The 21,947-nt window shown below is 44.4% G+C and overlaps 1 protein-coding gene across 1 annotated transcript; it reads left to right on the forward strand.

The window, feature by feature from the left end:
- The first annotated feature begins 1,520 nt into the window (after positions 1–1,520).
- Positions 1,521–12,625, forward strand: lurap1 (leucine rich adaptor protein 1). Its single transcript, XM_076170180.1, has 3 exons — positions 1,521–1,768; positions 11,688–12,022; positions 12,134–12,625. Exons 1-3 carry the CDS (start codon positions 1,544–1,546, stop codon positions 12,495–12,497), a joined length of 924 nt encoding a protein of 307 aa, XP_076026295.1. The 5' UTR covers positions 1,521–1,543; the 3' UTR covers positions 12,498–12,625.
- The last annotated feature ends 9,322 nt before the right edge of the window (positions 12,626–21,947 follow it).

Genomic DNA, 21,947 nt, shown 5'->3' on the forward strand with positions numbered 1-21,947 from the left:
ACACTGATAACCCGTTTTTAACCTACTTTTAAATCTATTGTTTGGGTGTCGGAGAGAATGATGGATGGATTGTGGATGGATGATTGTGTCTGAGCCATATTTTGTCCTAAATATTTCAAATTTTAAGTTGGCGTAATAAAGATAACAGGAATGGCAACCATGCAACAAAATTCTCTAAATTCCATCTCACCATATACATAAAGGAGCATATGTGGGACTTTGGGGGCCCCTCACAAGATGTGACATGGAATACAAAGGATCACAGGCATGCCTCATTATTTGGAAAATCCCCTCAGTCATTAATACCTTTGTTACAACAAAAGCGGCAGTGTGTAACACCAATCCACAGTATTGCTCAGGATATTAGGACTTCTCGCTGCTTGTTCCTATTGACTTCCACCGGAACTGGTACACTTTACCAAATAAGCCCAGTTGTGCCTCAGACACCTCACACATTAGCTGTACTGGTGATGCTAAGAGGTCCGGTTCCATCCTTATCTCTGCACAGGGTGACAGTGAATTTCATAGGAGAGCATATGGGAGAGTGACTCACCTGTATGTGCACACCATCAGGTTAATCAAAGTTGAGTGGGCATGGGTCATTCTTCAAAAATCTCTTAAATTGATCAATTTACTGTAACCAATAATTGTAAACACATCAAGCCACCACTCCTGCAAAACCCAACACATCAACTACAGTGACAATATGTCAATAACTTTGGACCCAGACATGATAGAATCAAAAGTTGGTTGGTTTGTCGTTGGGGGGAGGGTCGATCATCAACCTCTTTAATTACATCATTGGGAGACTACTCAGCCTGGGTGGAGCTATCATATTTTTCACTTTGATTCATAACATACAAAGTCATGATTGAGCTATGTGTCCTGGCTGGAATGGGAAAGAATTCCTGCATATTCAAACATGCTTTGGTTTAACTTTGACAGGTTACGATCAGTACCGTCTTCCGTCCTACGCCGTTTTATTTTTTATTTTGAAAAGACTCCCGGAAACTGTTAGCTGTCGCTCTCCTCTCGGGCTTGACGCTCTTGTGTATCGGCTCCCGTTCTGCGGTTGCTGCTGGTGCTCGCTGTCATCATGCAGGTGGAATCTGCGCCATGTAGCCCAGCGTGAGGCTCCATAACTCCGCACAGCAGAGCGCACCGGCCCGGGGGAGACCGGACACCGGAGACCAGACCGGAATCTTATCTTTAAAAGGAACTAAATAAGGAAAATTAACAAATAAGGCGTTTTTTTCTGCTTTCACTTGATGGGCGCATTAGTTTGTTTACCACATATGAAACTGTGGTTGTAAAGTGATGATGCAGGTAAAATAATAAGCGAGTCTTTCTGTGGGAGCGGTGTGTGTTTGGCCGGACAGAGGCTGTTGTGTTGCCGCTGTCTGATTGTTTTCCTCCCCTGGCGCAGAGCAACTCAGCTGGAGGCGCAGAGGATGCAAACACTTCCACAGGGAGAGACACACGCAGCGTGACGGCAAAGCAGAGCACCTAATCACACACACGCACACACACACGCGACAACGCCATGGATGAAGGCACCGCCGCCGCCGCAGCCGACACCATCCCGGACCTGAAAGACATAGAGATGAAGATCGGCCGGAAGACCCCTGAGGGTTTGCTCAGGTGGATGCGGGAGGACGCGTCCGCTCTCCGGGGAGACGCCAAGTCGACCACCGTGCATGACGTCATTCACAAGGACCCCGGGAGGAAGAGTTTGGACGACAAGATCAGGAAATTAAAGGTTGAGATGGTAAGTCTGCTCTACTCGTTTGTGCGTGCGTGTGTGTGTGTGTGTGTGTGTGAGAGAGAGAGAGAGAGAGCGAAAGAGAGAGATTGAGTGCGCGTGTGCGTGTGTGTGTGTGTTAATAACGGCACAGATCGATACGCTGTGTGGCTGATTCCGTTTCCCAGATGAGCCAAACCACATGATCGATTTTGAATGATATCATAACAAACCAAAGGGATCACGTTTGATTATGTTTGACTGAGGTGATGCCAAGATAGCTCTGATATGATCAATATCCTTCAGTCCTCATAAAGTCATACGCTCATAACCATTTTAGTAATGAAACAAAACCAAAATACTACAACACATAGTTAAGATTAATCATAAGAAAACATTTAAGCTATCAACTTTGTTTTCAGTTCTTCCTTTAAAGTTTCATCCACTCTAAGCAGAGGAGGAGATGTTTGCATGTAATTTTTCACATTTAACAATAACTAACTAATTGCCAATTAGTACAAATCCCCTGGCTACAGTTGGTTCAGTCTAAGCAACATATGAATGTGATCCACTTTCATCTACGTATTAATTAATTCAACATGCCAGGACTCTCCACTGTATGTGCACCAGGTTAGGGTTAGGGTTGCAAAATGTGATCATTGTGATCATGTGATCATTATCATCATCAAAAATGATCATCATCATGATCATTTTCATCATCTTTATGTATATCATTTTCATCATGATCATCGTCATCAATCACTCCAAAGCAGCTTCATCAAAGCCCCTCGCAGATACACAGGACATTTATTTCATTATTTATTTGACTTTGAAGATTTTATTGATGAAGCAACAGTTAACTATAAAGGATTCCTACAATGTTGTTTTTGTTTGGCAGCTGCTGGTCACTGGTCACATTCTGCTTGTGGGTTTGTGCTCATACAACATTAACCTGTAGCTGCTTAGATACCTTCAATGTCAGCAAACAGTCACTTTATTGTCATTTATTGTTGTAATGTCTGATTTTATTTAGTAGAATATGAGATGGATAGAGGTCACAGCAGTGTTGTAGAATCTGATAGTTCCATTATGATATTTATGGATCCAGCTTCATTTTTCAGTTGGATTGTAATAGATTTTTGTTGTAAGAATAGTGTACATTTTCTTATTTTAATCTTCCATCTATGGGTCACAATCAGTCTGATTTGTTGTTCCATCACTGGATTCCGTCTTGGATTGATATGGTCACTAAACAGATGTTACGTAAGGAGAGGAGTCAGTGATGTTTGTAATTTGAAGTGATGAAATACTACAGCACCTTCTATGCACCTCGTACTGTATTTCTAACTCCTCCTCACCATGCCAACAGCTGCTGACCGCTCTGGTTGCTAGGAAATGAGATTAGCATCCACAGACGGGGATTCACTCTCCATGTATTGTTTGATGGGTAAAACTATAAATCACTACAATATTCACAGGAAAATTCCATTGATACATTGTAATCATTTTGAATGAAAGTAGTTTCTGCTTCTACGTTTATCACCAGTGGGACTAGTTGAGCTTTGAAAGTGATGAAGAATCTCTGAGAAATCCCCCCCCCCGTTGCGTCTGTTCACATATGTCATACATTCCTGTGGTCGATGCAGGCGTGCACCCAGTGTGTGGTTTAGACACGGACCACATGCGTCATTACAACCGACCTCTCAAACTATGCAATCTCACACTCGTCGCCTACTATAATACATCCAAAACATATGATCAGTTGGGTCACACGTTTACAAATCCACCCGAGCCTCAGAGTCTGCAGAGTCCTGAAAAAGAGTCCTCGGTGTTTTTCTAATGGGGGCGAGCAAATGCAGTTAAATTTATAGAGTGGTGATGCGTTTAACAGTGGTCTCGCTCACGCCAAGCGCTGAACGTCTGCACCCACAAAGATACAGCGCCAGAACACATCAGGCGCTCATGTGGCGTCACATTTAGACTAATCATGGAAGATTTCACATTAATGTTGGACATTTTGTACTCAGTCAGAATTATAATTATAATAATGTAGAATTGGACTAACAGGGTGCATTTCCCTTCATGTAAACTTAAACCACAGTGACTCTACTAAGAATTTAAACAGTGTGTCAGAATAAACACGTATTACCTCCGATCCAGCAAAGCAGTTTGACCATTTCTAGGGAAAGTTGTATCATCAGTTGCCTGCTTTGTTTGGAAGTTGACTTTTAGTGCAGACAAAGTTGGTATAGCCGATTTCCAAATGGTGATTTCAAAGATGGCAAAGGTCCTAGTCTGTGTTCTGAAAGCATGGTCACTTCCTAACAAGAACAAACAGTCACACAGGCTTAATCTGGTGATCTGTCAGTAACCATCACACATTGTTCACGTTTACTTTCTCCTGCTGAGCTCTTTCACTCGTACTCGTACACGGATAAGCAGTTAAACACACACACACGCTGTGTTTGTGCGTGTACGCCCTTGTGTTCTTTATGAGGCTGTTGCTTCTCTGGATGTGTCTGCGCCCTCACAGCAGGGTGAAGGTGAGTCTGTGTGTCTGCTTCTCTTCCTCTACCCGTCTGCCTTTTTCTGCTGAAAAATGCTGATGCTTGAAGCGAACAGTTCACTGATTCAACATCACATTCAAACCGGGATGTACCTGATCGTCCACACACAGGTGCAGAAACACCTTTGATAACAGAGCACATAGTTGACTCGTGAAGCTTTACCAGGCAGGTGAGACTGTGTGAAACGTTCAGGCATCAATCATTTATTTTGAACGTCTATATTTCACTGTGTCAAAGAAACAGGAAGTGATCTGGTGAGATGAGAGAACTTTATTAATGAAATGGCTTGTGGTGTGATCTTTTGAGCTGACATATGGCTACACACACACACACACACACACACACACACACACACACACACACACACACACACACACTCACACACACTTCAAATTCATGGCTTGGCGAGGTAGAGACCATTACACAGCATCACTGAGGGCAGATAACCGCAGTTATTAATAGTCTTCGTATTAGTGTTCATCTCCATGGCAGCAGTTTTAATGTTGCCTCCTTCCTTTTGCATCCCCTGTTGCCTAATGTGTTCATCCTCTGTTTGCCTGAATAAATAGTTTTCAAGCTGAGCTCAGACTGCAGCTCCTGTAGTCTCTACGTCTCCCCCAACGTCTCGTTGTGATGAATCTGGAGTGGAACTTGGAGCAATTACTCACGGGAGCATTTTAAACCTGCATGAAGTCATATTTTGTTAGAATCAAAAGTAGGGGATTGTGTCTAAACTGTGCGATTGAGCCTGGAGGGAATCTGCAAGGACGGCGAGCATCTGCAGAGGGCAGGAGTTAGATAAGAAAGGTGACATGACAGACAGCAACAGCAGAGGACACGAGGGACAGGAGGAGACAGAGACGGAGACTGTGTGTCCATAGACAGGTGTTTGTTTGGCTGGTGTATACGAGCATGTGTGTGTGTGTGTGTGTCTGTGCTGTCCCTGCTGGCAATGATTCAGCAGTCTGTCCTCAACAGCCTGTTGTTGGCTGTGTGACATTGGGAAACTGTTTCCCTTCTACGGACCAATCTGCTTCTGCACCATGAATCTGCCCCCAGCAAGTTACATCTCTGTCTGTCTGTCTGTCTGTCTGTCTCTCTGTCTCTCTGTCTGTGCTCATCTTGTGATCAAAATGCCTAAATATAGATGAGGCTCTTTTTCTTTTCACATATGTAGTTGTAGTTCCGGTGTTTTGGTTGTGTCACCTTGTCGTTCATATTCAGCTGAAATGTATTTGCTTTTTTCACAATATTAGAGGACGTTGGCATTGTCACCTGACAGATGGAACCCAGTGAGCCACATAACGGTTCATTTCCCTCTTATCCTGTGGAATCATTTGGGGGGATGGAGCCTCTTCCATCACCTGTAGGGCAAGAGACAGTTTCGACCACAAACGTTTCCCTCATTCACATGTTTCTAAACTCAGCGTTGTGTTTTTGAAAACCAGAGAATTTTGATCCAGACTGGGAGAAGCACGCAGAGAGAGCTAGCAGCGACCCGACACACTAGCGCAGTAGCATGGAGTGTATATAACAATGTCTCCCTCCATGACAGATGTGATGATTGTGTTTCATCGCCTGTAAAAACACAAAGAGAAGGTGAAAGCAGGTGAGACTGAGCAGCTTGAGCCCGTTCAGCTGTGATCCAAACTCACCCAAAACCTTTCAAGCCACAATTTCCTCTGTCAGGAAAATCAGATTTCCTCAGCCAGACTTTCCTCCAAAGTAAACTACAATCCGACAGACGTCCAAAATTAAAACGATGACCGAATAACTACAATAGCAAAGAAACAACCTCGCTGACCATTACGGAATCATTCTTAGTGTGTATGAAGTTGCTGGATGCGGTTCTGACCCGTTTTTGGGGTCTGACATCGTTCTGTTCATACATCTTAGTCAAACTGAGTGAAAACAGTGACATAAATCTGAGTAATATGGCCCACATCGGATACCTGAAACCCAAGCGTACAATCCAAGCAAAACACCACAATGGACTTGTGCACAGGACGAGCAGACCTCTGTGTTGTAGTGTGACATGTACAAAGCGGAATAATTAGCTCTCCAGAAACAAAACGGATCAACCAGGGGGCAGTTGGACTTCTGACTGAGTTGGAACACTGAAATTCGGCACAAAAATGGAACAAGATGATTTATGGCGCTTAAGTCTTCAAATGCGTATGTGCTTTAGGACGTTAGCTGCGGGTTAAAGGGGGAAACAGTTATGCACATTGTCTCTTTCTTGTTAGCAGGTCCAGACTTTGATGACATTAGCTTAAGTTTGGCTGCTCCACCATGGACACATGCGGGAGCTGCTAGCTAGCCTCAGCACCTCATATCTAGCTAGCGTTAGGTTCACACAACAAAACCCATTTATGACTCATTTGTATGTCACACACATCCCCGCATTGTGTTATAAATAGAACTAATACTTCTACTCTACAGCTCTGACAGTTCTCTCCCACACTGGCTATGTTCCATCCATCATATTGATCCTTGTTTTGATTCGCTAATAAGGCAGAAAATATGAGGTTTGGACCTCAGAGGAGCAGAGAGAACATCTCATATACCTCATATGTTCCTTCTTTATTCGTAATTAGCTCAGGTGTTAAGGATTAGCAAAGGAATGTCTTGAAAAACAACGGGCCGCAAGTTTTACTTGTACTAAAACTCATAAAAACAGTGGTGTGAAAGCAACAATTGTGGATTTTTATTTTTAGACATAGCTGCATTAGCAGCACACACACACACACATGCACGCACACACAGCTTTGTTAGCATCATGCCACCTCAGCGCTGACAGCCAGAACTGCTTTTACTAGCGTCCTCATTAGGCAGCCAGTCTGTGCCAGTCCAGACCTCAGACCTGAACCCCACCCAGAAGGATGCCAGGACACACACACTACACTATTTGGTCAATATCCAAGCTTTTAGTGAGCAAAACAGCATTTGACAGCCTAGTGTTTATAGGAGGACTAATGTTTGCTTGAGGCTGAATCTCTTTGTTCCCTCTTGTGGTGGTGACAGTAGATTTGTCCTGTGAGCAGACGGCTCAGGCTGCTTGTTGCACTGTGTAGACTTGATTCTAGCTGTTGTAGTTCTATTTCAGAAGCATAATTAAACAATTTGAAGCACCTGGCAGATCTGTCGTCTCATTTGGTCTTTGATTGTTAGTCAGACGTTCTGAGTTGCTCATTACCGCCTCCGTGCTGAACGCGTTCCATAGCCTCGGATTGGAAAAACATGGATATGTGGCGAGCTTTGGAGTTCTACAAGCAGCTCCTAAGGATGTACATAAACTGCTGCAAGGCCACTTCATATGGACGTTAGACGTGTTTTCATGACAACATATGTTCTCATAAACCTTCATTACACAAACCGCTAACTTTGACGTCAGTTTTCTTTAGGTCTTCTTCCATCGGACGGTTCAAAGAAGGAGGCTGGAATGTAAAGAGTTTAGAGTTTAGTGGAAGGCAGAACAAGAGCTGATTATCTTTGAAGGTTTCGTGATGTGTTTCTCCTCTTAGGATTAGAATGATATATTTACCAATTTGTGTTTGTCCATATCTTCCATATTTGATGATTACAAACCTGAGATGATTCTTTACATGGTAGCAACGATCTAACATGGGAAATGATGAAAAGTACAAATTCATTCAGCTTCATTTCATTTGTCACAGTTGCTTTGTCTCCTTCTGCACCTCATTCACATGTGTATCACATATCCATGTTCCCATTCATGTTTTTTGCCCTCTTTTTTCTTTTCTCCCCCTCTCGGCGTATAAAAACTCTCAAATCTCCAAAATGTTTCTTAACTGCATGTTCAAGTCATGTCAAATGCTTTCTCCGGCAAAGATATTCAGCAAAGAAACCCCAAAACATTTTAGAACAAAATAAACAGGAATATTTATCACTTATGTAACTTGACATTTGTCTCTGTGATATTGTATTTGTAAGTCACAGAGCCTCTGTTTGCTTGTGTGGTGATGATGTGGGTGGCATGAATTTTGGGGTTTCCAGTCTAAGCACTGCTGAAGTTCTTTAAGAGCCACTATTTCTCACATTCCCACATATTTATATCCTAAAGAAAACAAAACCTTTGACTTAAACTTACATTTTCTGTTCATCTCCCATTTCCTTTTTTTATCTTGGTCTTTAATCTCATTCAGACGGCGTAATTAGTTTGTAGCAGAGCGTAAAGTGCGACTCTAGCATCAGCAGATCGGCACCACGTAGACCAGGACCTTCATGCTTTGTTCCCCTTATAAATAAGCTGAACTGTGTAAAAGCTCCAATTTTCTGCCTCATCTCCTGTTCTGGGTGGCCGCTGGGTTTTTGTCTCCGTAGAGAGCAGATCTGAGGAGCTGATTTATGCCCCTGTGTGTGTGTGTGTGTGTGTGTGTGTGTGTGTGTGTGTGTGTGTGTGTGTGTGTGTGTGTGTGTGTGTGTGTGAGGGGTAGAATTGTAACCCTCCCTGTAGAAAATACAGTAAAAGATGGTGAAATGGTGTTTGAGCTAAAAGAGAAGGTTGAGTAGCAGTGGAGAACATGAGAGCCAAAACGACTTTTCAATATCCATGACATCAAAATGTTGGAATAAAAACTGATATGAGCTAATAAAAACTAATACCAGAACCTGACTCACTGTGAGGGCTGAATATGACCTAAGATCTTGTACTGTGTGGATGCAGTGAAGGATAAAAGAGAGTCAATGTGTATTTCCCTTGTTGTAGTGTTTTGAGTTCCAGAACAGTGATCCTCTTTAAACACGACAACAGGAAGTGTTTTTGTTCAATTGATTTGACAATTATTGATGGCTCATAACACAAAACTGTACAACTACAAACTCCACACCGATGCATCACTCCGACTCTTTACATTATGCAGGACGGAGACACGATGAGCCTGATGGAAGGAAGAATCAATACATTCCTCTCCACTCTTTTATTGACACGACCTGTGGGGTCATAAGAGCCCGAACAGGAAATATGAGAAACACAAAGGGTCCAGATTGTCAATAACACTTAGCCACTGTTGTAAAAAAAATTATTTCATACATTTCGCTAAAGTACTGCAGTTAAGACAGCCGAGTTCAACGGAAAGAACATAAAATAGTGCAGCTGGGTATGTGTGCGTACATGTAAAGATATTAAGAGTTTTAGAATGTGGAAACTGGAAGAATACAAATCACTTAATTTGGAAAAGAACAACCTTTAAAACAAATATCTTCATATGTCATGTTTAGGTAATTTTTCATTCAAAACGTTAATGTTTCCAAAACCTAATTTTTCCACACCATTGGGTAGAAACTGGGATTCCAATTTTGGGAATCCCATAATGTAACACTGGCAAGAACCTTCACAATAAAACCTTCTAGCTTTACTGCTAGCAGGGCTTTGACTTGTGTGTCCTTCCATTGTGATATATTACTGACTCGTCCACACAAAACCTCCATCCTGCGTGAAATCTGAGAGCCAAACATGTTTAAAATGTATCATCTTATCCATCTCCATCCAGCTCATAACCATCTTAGTGTGACAAAATATGCAGTGTATGATGTTCATAATAGAGCATATATGATTTCACAATATGGAGACAGAATAGCTGGTTGGAGAGAAATTGAGTGGGTGTTGAGATAATGGGGGGAGAGAGACAGAGGGAGGGAGAGAGAGATGAACATTGGTGCAGTTCATCACCTCTCTGTACTGCACCAAAGAGCTCTGCTGATGCATTCTCGGGAGGAATTTTCCATGACTGCGCTCGAAACGTTTCCCTCTCATTCACCCTCTTCACACACGATTTCTTTGATTAATGAAGACTTTATTTGTTTATGAGATGTCTCCTAAATGAGCCCGTATGGTAGTTTGCACCTCGTGTGGTGTCGTTGAAGAGCCAGTGTGAAGCTTCTCTCTCCATCTACTTTTCTAATGTGTCAGACTTTCCATTGAATCATGTTCAGATCCCCACAGCTTCTCCTACTGTTTTGGTTTTGCTTATATTGCCGTTAATCTATTTTAAGTTAATCTGCCGTATTTTTATACACTGATCCAAGATGCTTCTTCATCTTCCCCATCATCCATCCTCCCTCAGTAATGTGCTTCTAAACCTCCTTCTCCTCCTGTGTTCTCTCCTGCTCCCTTGCTCTTCAACATGCAGAGCGTTATGGCTTTGGTAATCTCCACAGTAAACTTAAATTATTGCAGGGCACTTCACATACAGAGTACAGTAAAGATTCCTATTTTCCTTCCTCACTTACCTCACTTCCTTTTTCCTTCCTTTCCTATCCTTTCCTCAACACTGATTGGTTCTTTTTGTTTACTCCTAATTTACCTGATTGAGTTCACCTGTTCACCCCCTATTACAACCCTGCTCACCCTTTCAGTCAGGTGGCAGTGCTGATTCACAACCCATGTGTGTTTGTTCCCCCTCCCCCTTTATGTTTTGTGCAATTTATTGAATCTCCCCTCCCCCTTTATGTTTTGTGCAATTTATTGAATCTAAATAAATACATTATTTTGTGATGGCTGAAGTGAAGTTCCTTAACTAGTGCATTCTGAACCCTACTGCATTCTGAATCTTCCTTCTTAACACAGAGCATTTAAAGAAAATTAACATTCCCCTATGAGCAAGCACTTGGCAACAGCGGCAAGGAAAAACTCCCCTTTAATAGGAGAAAGGAGAGAGACAAACCGAGAGGCACAGCAACAATAACAGAAGTACCAATGGTAATGTGACTGATGATAATAAAACAAATAGCAGTACAGAGTCTTCATCTCTCCAGGATAGGCTTCCCCAAGAACCTGTGAGACGAGAGGGCACAGAAATCTCCGGGGAAGAAGTAAAGTTAGTGAAAATGTAGTAATGATACTTGGATATGCACAGAGAGGAGCCCAGTGCATCATCATCAGTCCCCCAGCAGTCTAAACCTATTGCAGCATAGCTAGGGGCTTGTCCAAGGCAAGCCTGGCCAGCCCTACTGTAAGCTTTATCAAAAAATAAAGTTTTTAGCCTCTTAAACGAAGAGAGGTGTCCCACAGACCAGATGGAAGATAGTTCCACAAGAGAGGAGCTTGATTACTGAAGGCTCTGCCTCCCGTCCTACTTTAAGAGATACTAGGAACCACAAATAGGCTTGCATTCTGGAAGTGTCGTGTTCTAGTGGTGTAATAGGGTACTATGAGCTCTTTAAGGTATGATGGAGCCTATCCATTAAGAGATGTTTAGATCTCTCCACTTCTTACACTTTGTCTGCAGAGTTGCTATGGTACCTAAAACTCTGTGTCTGACTCCAACATAACCTTTTTGTTTCCTTCTACTCTAAACTGCAAACTCTTAAGACAACAGTCAGAAAATACATTAAAAGTGTCCTGTGTTTCTCCACAGGCCCACCTCAGGTCGGTGGACGTAAAGATCTTGCAGCAGTTGCTTGCTGTCCATGAGGGCATTGAGGCAGTGAAGTGGCTGCTGGAGGAGCGCAGCACGCTGACCAGTCGCTGCAGCAGCCTGACCAGCAGTCAGTACAGCCTAGGTGAGGGGCCCGACACCTCCTGGAGGGGCTCCTGGAGCAGCCTGCAGGACCCCAACGACAAACTGGATAACATCTCCATCGGTAGCTACTTAGACACCCTGGCGGACGACTTGGACGAGTATGGATGCCCCTCGAGCTCCGAGTCGGTCGTCTGCTCCTCCGTACCAGCATCAGAGGCAGCTGGTGGAGGGCGGACGGGGGGAGGCTCTGCGGTCGCGGGGGCTAAGTCTGCACCTGGAATTGGGAATCAGGTGGGGGCGAACGGGAATGGAGCAGTCGTGGGGAATGACGTAAAATTGAGAAGTGGTCTTGGGATCACTGGGAAATCCTCTCCCAAAGCCAAATCTGAGGGCCCCAATGAAGACGCACCCATCTGGACCAAGGCTGCAGAAGCGTGCAAGGGGAGTCTAATTCCTAAAGACAGCACGCAGACGCAGGCTGTTAAAGCCAACGGCGTCCTGGAGAAACCAAAGCAGGGCAGCGCTGACGCGACACGACCCCACCACAGCGAGAAACTGGACACAAGTGGACTGAGTCCTAAACACAAGAGCTACAAAAACGGAAAGATCGACAGGGAGATGTGTAAAATGAACGGCAAAGTGCGCCTGGAGTACGACGCACACTGGCGCTGGGTACAGTCGCAGGAGGACGTGACGTTTTTGTGAGAAGGATATGAGGACAGAGAAGAGACCGTGGACCACCTCATACACACACACGCACACACACACACACACACACACACACACACACACACACACACACACACACACACACACACACACACACACACACAGAGGCACGTTCCTTATCTGGGGTGACAAAGAAGAACGTTTCTGTTTGACTGCACTAACTCTCTACACAACATTGATGTCAGTATGAAGGTGGACGCACAGGACAGGGTTTCGATCATATTCAGCCTCAAGCGACGTTACGAGAATCGCCGTTAAAATCCTGCGTCAGCGTTTATTTTCTCAGGGCCTTTCTTGGCATTCCCTGATTTTTTATTTTCCTCTTTGGATTTATTTAATTTCGCCCTCACATATGAAGCACAGTGAGACAATCATGGATGATGCCAGAGAGACAGTTTATTTTGTTTTGTTTTTTGACATATGGACAAACGTGATCAATACATCAATCGATTTGACAAATTCTGTCCCCGAATTTCATCACCACTATGTAAACAGCAGTGATGTAACTGACTGTATTTATGGTATCTGGTGTAGGTATCAGTATTTCCTCTATCAACCTTTAGAGTCACAGATGTACTGTCCAGTTAAAAGGTGTTAGACAGTATTACTCAAAGTATTAGTAAAAAAACGTGAAGTATTGATATGAGACACTTGAGTTTTATGATCAAATCTGTGTGTTAGTGGAATAATACCTCCAGTGCTTAACCAACCACCTGCAATACTGTGTGTGTGTGTCTATTCATGAAACTGCAATACAGCTCCTCTGTGCTTCAGGTACTTGTCATGAATGCTTGTAGGCAAATCCTGAGTATAATTCTTGTTTTATGATTCTGTTGAAAGCAGATGTCGTGCCTGATTGGTGTAAACCTTAACCTCCATCTTGCCTGTAACTCCCCCTCACAATGAGATGACTGCACTGCTGTTGTGATAATCTTAAATAGTTTGTTTTTTTTTGGACTGAATACTTTTTTTGGCCTCTGCTTGCGCTTATAAATAGTTAGACCAATGTGTGTGTGCGTGTGTGTGTACTGTCGGGTTGATATTGCATGCCCCGCGCTGAGAGCTTTATTGGTTGAATGGTGAGAAAAAGCAGAGACAGTACAGCAATATTTCTTGAACTGGATAATATACATATGCTCACACACACACACATACATGCATGCACAGCCTTTTCTCACACAGAACAGCAAATGGAAGCTAATGACATTGACTGTGTCTGTGGGGGTTGCCAAGACTACTGACAGGGAAAGTGTGTGTGTGTGTGTGTGTGTGTGTGCGTGTGTGTGCGTGTGTGTGAATGTGTGTGAGAATGTGTGTGTGAGTGCATGACAGAGTGGCTGTCTGCCTGCCTGTGCACAGCCGCTCTGTCAGACTTATGTAATCGACGTGTCCCAAAGGTTTCCGAGCGTTTCATGGTGGTGTTACTACGTCTCCTCCCCATCTGCCGTCACAGACGCATCGATGCTGCAACACATCTAATCAAGAAGAATGTGTTGCATAATCTGTTCGAGCTGTTCATGCTGTGCTATCAACAAATGTAAACAAACTAGAATGGAAACTGTTAGTCCATACCTTCACCAAGGCCCAACAGTCCTTTAATGGCTCAGAGGCCACATGGTAACAAAACCGTGAAGATTATCAAACACAAAGATGAAACGTTTGTCCAGCTTGGTCCAGACATTTCATTTTTGGAGACAACCGAGCCAAAGTTGAAGGAGGAGATAGGTGCACGAAAAGGGGCGTGGCTTATATGGATTGATGGTGGTAGACCCATGGAATCCAGGGCACAGTTTGTGATGAGGATTTAAAGCTTTACAGTTTTTGTGCCATATTTCAGGGTAAAGATTCCAGAAAGGCCAAACTCCAGGCTTAACTCCTACCAATCATCTCCCTGATTTCAGTATTTTGCTGCATTGTTAAGGGTTAAACTGCATAACAACTCACATAAAAACCATACCAGTTTAGCATGTTTGTTTTGGGGTGAAACGCTGTTGCTCGATGCTCCTCTGCCCATTCCGTTCCACCACCACACTGGTTTGATGGAAACATGCCGTCAACGCCAACACACACATCATGCACACACACACACACCCCCACACACACACACACACACACACACACACACACACACACACACACACACACACACATTCACTCTCTTTCTCTCTGGATGGAGACTGCACCATGAAGCCTGAACCACAAGGCCCGGCGGGTGTGTGAGTGTAGGGTAGTCCTGGAGATGGCCAGGGGAACACTGTGCTAAAACTGGACTTTGAACTCACAAAGGAAGCATTTTTACAGTCCAGGCTCTCTTTTTTTTGTTTCCGTCTGAATACTACAAAGAGCGCAGCATCCTTCCATCTCTGGATAAGTGTTTCAGCTATGGTATATTACCCAGCAACAGTATAGACATGAAGTCATTTGAAACCCTCTTTTTAACATATGTGTTGGCTGTAAAGCGCCGTTGCATGCCAGAGACTCTCTGCTCCTCTAGCTTGTGGTTTTCCTTCCAAATTAGCCCTCGCCAGATGGAAAAAAGGACATTTGAGTACAGGGAGCAAGACCTGTAAAAGGCATTACGTCAAAGCTATAGTATCTCACTGCAGATGCACCGTAGGCCAAGAGAGCTGAGAGATCTGTTTCACATCCACTGTTAGAATCAGAAGCTTGCAGGAAGACATGTTCTGTGGATGTTGCAATCCTGTTCTGGTGTCCAGGATCCATCAGATGCCCAGTTTGTGCCGTGTTTCGCCTTGAATGGCACCCGGCTATTCTGGGCACAAGACAAACAGCGTGATTACATAGAAGAGAGGACATCCACACAGTTGCCATGACAATGAGACTGACGGTCAAGGCCTCCAGCTGTAATGTCCGGCTTCATGTTTACTGTTGCTTTGGCGGCTGTAAGAAAAAATGAGCTCATGTAATGTGACTGACAAGAACCCAAACGTCTGATCATGGGACTTGAGCCTCAGTAATGATTGACAGGCGGATTGATTGCATTTTCAGCACAATCTGTGTCAATCCAAATGAGATTCTCACAGTTTGAGAACCTCTGATTGATCTTATAGAAAACAATCAGACAGCCTGACCTGAGGGAGTTTTTTTCTCTCTGGCTTATATTGATGAAAAGTCTTTCTAATCATAAATCAATCAGATCCTTCCCCTCTCTCTCTCTCTCTCTCTCTCTCTCTCTCTCTCTCTCTCTCTCTCTCTCTCTCTCTCCCTCACACTGCCCAAAATACTGCAATTCACCATTTTGACATCAGGGTCTGGCTTTACTTCGATTGGAGCGCAGGAAGCTGAATGAAGTCGTTGCTGTGATTTTGGATTTGGATTTCCTTCACACACACTAATACACACACATCCACACACTTCCCGCCACTCTGTTCAGCGTTGAAGCTCAGTCACACTCTGTATTTGCCACCTGAGAGGCTTTTGGTTTGCCGGTGGTCAAAAGCTTTGGACGCATCTGAGTGGCTTAAAGAGTCTCAGTGGATTTGAGAGGCAGAACCGGAGGATAATCGGCGAGTTGAGTTGGTGCAGCACACACACACACACACAAACACACACACACACACACACACACACACACACACACACACACACACACACTGCACCCAAGCTGAAAGGACGCTTCCGCTCCACCGGTGTCCTGCTGTTTTCTTCCTTCCTCCCTTACACACTTATAAACACAAACACACACACACACACACAAGCACAGTGTCATCCCAGGCTAACATGGATCTCCATACCTAACAGCTTCCATAAAGGTCACATCTTCTCTTCAGTCCCAGTCGTGTCGTATTCTTGCTCTTCCCGCTGTGTGAACTTTGCTCCGATCCAAAACTTTTCCTCTGAGAGAAAAAATGAATTGAATTTGGTTGCTCTGACTTTGGTCCAAAATATGAAACGGAGCCACTGAGAGGAGAGATTAGTGAGACTGCAATGCACTGGATCAGCTGTGTGTGTGAGAGTGGAATGGTTGTTGTTTCTATGGTTACAAAGCTGTTCTATTCATTTTGGTAATGCAACGTCGTCCAGAGAGAAAAAATGTTATTTTTTTCTTTGTAAAGTGAATTTGGTGATTAAATATGTACATGGATGTGGAGAATTATATGGAGCAGTATGCAAATTATACAAGCTTATCCAATGATTAAAGATATTTTAAATGTTGCGATCGCGTCTCGTCTTCTTTTCCTGATTGAATGGAGCCGATGAGTTACGATCAGACCATCAAATGTTTCCCAGTATAGTAAAATCTGAAGCCAATCTCTTCTTCTCTCCTCTTGTCTTTGCTCAGCAGCTGTTTTTCTCTCCTGAGCTCCTCATGCAGACTCAGAGTGCTTCACTAATCAATACTTGGCCCCCCCATTCTCCCTCTCTATGCAGACCCATCAGCACTCTATACTATATACACTATAGTGGATTATCATGTCCATTAACTGGAGTGTCTCTGCTCTAAGCCGTTCTGTGTATTTTAGTGGTATGATAATGTATGTTTCAGTGTGTTCTTGTGAAAACATTTAAACACTTTCCTTTCAACAATTCAACAAAATATGTAGTTCAAGATCTCGTCAGTTACTATAGGGTCAAAATCCATCATAATACAGTGTGTTGACTATATTATATTTGAGAAGAAAGACAATTATTCTATTCTATTGATCACAATGCCTTGACTGCATTTGAATTTCAGGATGGAAATTGAGAATTGAGTCTGTAACACAAAGAATGCCAGCTCAGACCTTTGATTTAGTAACCTGACAGTTGAAACATATCCTGTTTTAGTGCATAAAAGTTGAAAAAAATGCATGGAAGGTGCTTTGAAGATGCGAGCTGCACATCAATACTTGGCGAGCAATGACACCAAACTGACCACCTGAGCCCTTTGGAATGATGAGGTGATGCTGGCTGGTGTCGGTGTCGCACATTGATTCTGGTGCATTTGTCTGTTAATGCACCGTCGCCCTAATTGAGTCAGCGGAGTGTTTTTAGATTTGCTGACACAAGCGTCCACAAAGTCTTTCCCCCCCTCAGGAAGCCCTGAATCCCGCTGACACTAAGCAGACGTCAGTACTTATAATTACTCCACCAATTATTATTCACTGCATAGTTTTTACTTTCACCTGTGAGTATTTTCCACAGTAGGTGGCGTGTGTGTGTGTGAAGCTGCTGACAAAGAGTGTGTGCAAGGGCTGTAAAAGTGAAACGTTGGGAAGGTAAAGGGGTTCACTGCTAACGTGACAGGGGAGGAGACAGAACACAAACGCTGTTAGCTAAATGGCAACAGGGCGAGAACGTATGTAAACATCATCATCATCAGCGATCATCAAGTGTGTTTCCTCACCTGGGCTCCTCCTCACACCTGCATTATAATGTGTTCTTCTTCTTTCTCTATATTTCTGACTTATTTGCAGTACAGAGTCATAGTCTGATTCTTTATCGTCGCCCTAGCACACTCCATAAACAACCCGCAACCCACCAGATCCTGGTGCGGATCCAGTAAAAACACATCTTACATCTTCCAGGCTTCTCCGTCCTGTCAGCCATCCAGTCAGGTTAAGGATAATGTTCCTAATGAGCCACAGGGGCCGGCAGCACAGCGCCATTCATCTCCTCAAGTACCCTCAATTTCATGACAGCCACCGTTCAAAATAGTTTTGTCTTCCAAGACCGGAGAGAAAAACACCGCAGGGCCCCGTTCAGCCGGGCCTCAGCGTGGTGCGAGAGGAAACCACAGATCAGGACTTCTTTATCCTGAAGTGGTTTGGCATCGGGGAGATCATTTTGGGATCTGACGGCACCGCAGCGGGACAAACGGAGCTTTCCAGAGAGGAGCTGTGCCTAAAAAAGGAATTCATAATTGAGAGTCAAATGTAGCATTGACAAATCTGAAAATATTGTGGGATTTGTACTTGTAAAGGATTTGCGTTCTTCCAACACGTCTGTCTCAGCCCCCTCACTGCAGGAACCACCGCTTGGATCTGTCCAATGTTTCTTTGGGACGTTCCCACACGGTGGAATGTGCATGACGCTCCCAAGATCTGCTTGTTTTTACTCCAGGGGTCCCCAGGCTCGAAGGGACGCGGAGGGAAACGACCAAAGGGGAAGATCAGGGCCGCGGCGTTCCCACCAAGTGATGGCATCTGACATGCAGCGAGGTCGGCAGAGGTCAGGTTTTTTTTCGGGGAAGCGTTCTGGAATTTTCAACGTCTAACCAAAGATTCTATGGTGAAATAACTCCCAACACGGATCAGATTCCAGAGCATCTGTTTTGTGTAAGGATGAATGGCGTGCGTGTGCGCCTTGTTTTCTTAGCTTCTACAGGTTCATCCAAGGATTCACAGAGCTTTTAGAGCAGGTGACAGCCATTTTGTGCTCGCCGTTTGCTGTCCGATTCATCCGGACAGAGCCAGAATGAAAGATCGGGATATGAAGCTGGTTCATCTCAAGGTTGTGCCAATTTCAATTTGTCTGAAGACTGAATGGAGTATTGATCAGGCAGAGGCTCCTACAGCAGATTCATCCCTGTTCTGCTCCCATTCAGGGACACAAATAAGGTTGATATTCCTTTGCTGTCTGTGCTGCAGGAATGTTTGATCTCAGCAGCCAGGAGATTCAGATCACAGCCACCAGACAGTCTTAAATTAAAAGTTTTCCAAGCTGTCCAAGTTTCCTCTTAGACAGTCTTAGATAGATGCTTCCCCTGACAGATGAGAGTTGATTGATTAGTTCCTGGACGGACACTTAAAGGAATGAGCAAAGGCTGTATTCGTGGAAATTCTCATTCCTCAAATGTTTTTGCACATCACCTGCATTCACTCCATCAAGTGATCATAGTGCTTCCACAGGTCATTGGGCTCCTCTGGAAGAATCTAATGGACGGCTCGTCTCCCTATGAGTGTGTCATGTTCAGCACCCTCAGCTGATTTGCCACCTTCGGAATTTCCCCAAAAGTGAAATCCAGCACATGGACTTCCTCTGCACTGACTGCAGCCATCTAAAGGCCTCCGGAGAGCTGCAGAGTCATGGAGCTTCCAGTAATGCATTAAAGGAGTGCTGACGCGGCTCATGGTAGTCTCACACACGCGCACACACACACACTCACACAGGAGTGGATAGTCTCTATTGTACTACATGTACACACAGACAAAGACACGTGGATCAATCCCTGCTCTAGACTGCTTATACAGCAAAACATCCACCTATAGAAATAAGCTTAATATTGTGTAACCTAATGAAGTATTCCAGTATCCAATATCTGAGACGTCAGCAAAAAGGTCCTGACATGCAGGAGCAAAGTGACCGCAGTGGCAAGAGCAGTGAAGAGGTCTGAGTCCAGCTCCAAACACACGCTACGTGATCTGAAGAAGTCCAGAACCAAAGACACGTTAAGCTTTAGGAGACTAGAACCAGACGGGGCTGCAGGTCAGCCTCAGGTTTGTTCTGACAGTCTGGCTCCTGATTTGATTCTTGGATGAATCTGTTATTGCAGCCTCGGTCCTGCACAATAGCTTCATTTCCCCAAGTTTACCTTTGGAATCTGATGAAATGTACAGAACACTAAGATGTCATTACGGCTGAGTGAAACTCTTGACTCAAACTACTGAACACGTTCCAAACATAATCGCTTAAGTGAGGAAGAGAAAAGAAGCCAACATCTCTTGGCTGCATAACTTCTGTGGTTGTTCACCGTGTGTGTGTCAGATCAAAGAAAGGAAAATGTGCAGAGAGGGAAGCCAGGAAATGGAGGGAAATGTGCAAAGAATCCTGGGATGTTGCCTCGCCACATGCCTGGAGAAGACCTCTATCCAATTAGACCTTAATTGAGTGCGGGAGTGAATGGGAGCCATTCTGCTGTGTCTCTTTCAGCCTGTTAGCCAGAGACAAACATGTATTGTGACACATGCGCCGCCTGATCTCCTGGTATTCTTGTTCACCCGACCCACTTACAGGGCCAGGGCCGCCCCGGGTCATTTTCAAAGGCGCGCTGCCCCGGCATGTGCGTCTCACGACAAATCGTCTCTCACACGCACATCGTTGGGCTAATAGGTACTGGTTGGATATCGGGTCGTGGCCTACAAATACGTATATGGGCTAATGGTGATGTCGTCCTAAAAGGCTTAAATAATGGGTCTGAATCAATGAGCGGGATTCTTTAATGGCTGCAGCGTGAAAGCAGGAAAGTTGTCACCCTCCAGCTGTGGTGACCTACTTCTGTTAATGAAACGGAGGCAAAGCTGGACGGAGGTGTGACGTCTAAACACACAATGCTCCCGGATCCTCATCTAGATTCGTTCAAACAATCAGAATCAGTATTAACGTCAGAGCTTTCACTACACACTGGCCTGGTAACTGAATACTTTGAATATTTTCCTTCCATCTTTCAAATCAAAGGGAAAGGTTGCATTACAAAGTTTTTTAGATGAAATATAGGGGAAGCGTCATTGTTATTATTAGTGTCATTTATGGGGAAACACCTTAAGTTGTGTGTTATTGCAGTGGCAGTCTGGTGACGTCACTGGAAAGAGAAGATGAATGGTGGACGGAGCATCGTGTATTTCCAGGCCCGTCTGGGAACAACGTGGTGAGAGCGATGTGCGTGTCTTCCCAAATCCTCTCCGAGGGCCCCGAGAGGGTCCCAGGGGTCACATGGCTCCTGCCTCCATGTGTGTGTGTTTCCCTCCCTCTCTGTGTTTTCTCTGCTCTGCTCCACCTGACACGCCTTCCTCCGTCAGAATGTTGCTTCTCCAAATCCGTATTTTTCATCTTTGACTTCTTGTTTCTCTCTTTCTCTCTCTCCATCTCTCTCCCTCTCTCTCTCTCTCTGTCTCTTTGTCTCTCTCTCTGTCTCTCTCTCTCTCTCCTCCGTGAATGCCGATGACGTCAATCTCCCTACATCGGATCTTACAGTCTGGCTAAGATTACAGATTACAGGGACAGAGAGGCTTTACATTCCCTGCAAAACCAAAAATCTATCCCCACTTTCAGCGCTGCGGTGCCTGGCAGCCCGGGCCTGAGAGGAGAGCCCGGCCACATCCAGCACTCGCACAGCTCCGGCAGATTTCCTCATATCCTTTGTGGTCACAGAGTTTTTTCACGTGAACTTGCTACGATCTGACCTTTAGCCCACATGCAAGGCCTTCAAAGGCGGACGTGGATAAACTGCAGTAGCTAAAGCTCCCTCGCAAACTGCTGCTGCCTGAATTAATTCAAGCGATCAATGAGGGTTTTACATCGTCAAGCGGCTAAATCTTTCTCCTGGTGCCCATTAACGAGCCCACGGAGCGTAAACACACGAGTGACGACAGCACAGGCATACAGAGAGAGATGATGATAAGGAGGATGATGATGAGGAGGATGAAAGTAGACTGCTTGCTGAAATCTTTGTTTTGTTTTTTCTCAATTCTTAATTTCTGTGCCTCT

Source organism: Genypterus blacodes, unplaced genomic scaffold (assembly GCF_046128005.1).
Source record: "Genypterus blacodes isolate CSIRO-AG114 ecotype Tasmania unplaced genomic scaffold, CSIRO-AGI_Gbla_v1 ptg000215l_1, whole genome shotgun sequence".
In the NCBI taxonomy this organism is placed as follows: domain Eukaryota; kingdom Metazoa; phylum Chordata; class Actinopteri; order Ophidiiformes; family Ophidiidae; genus Genypterus; species Genypterus blacodes.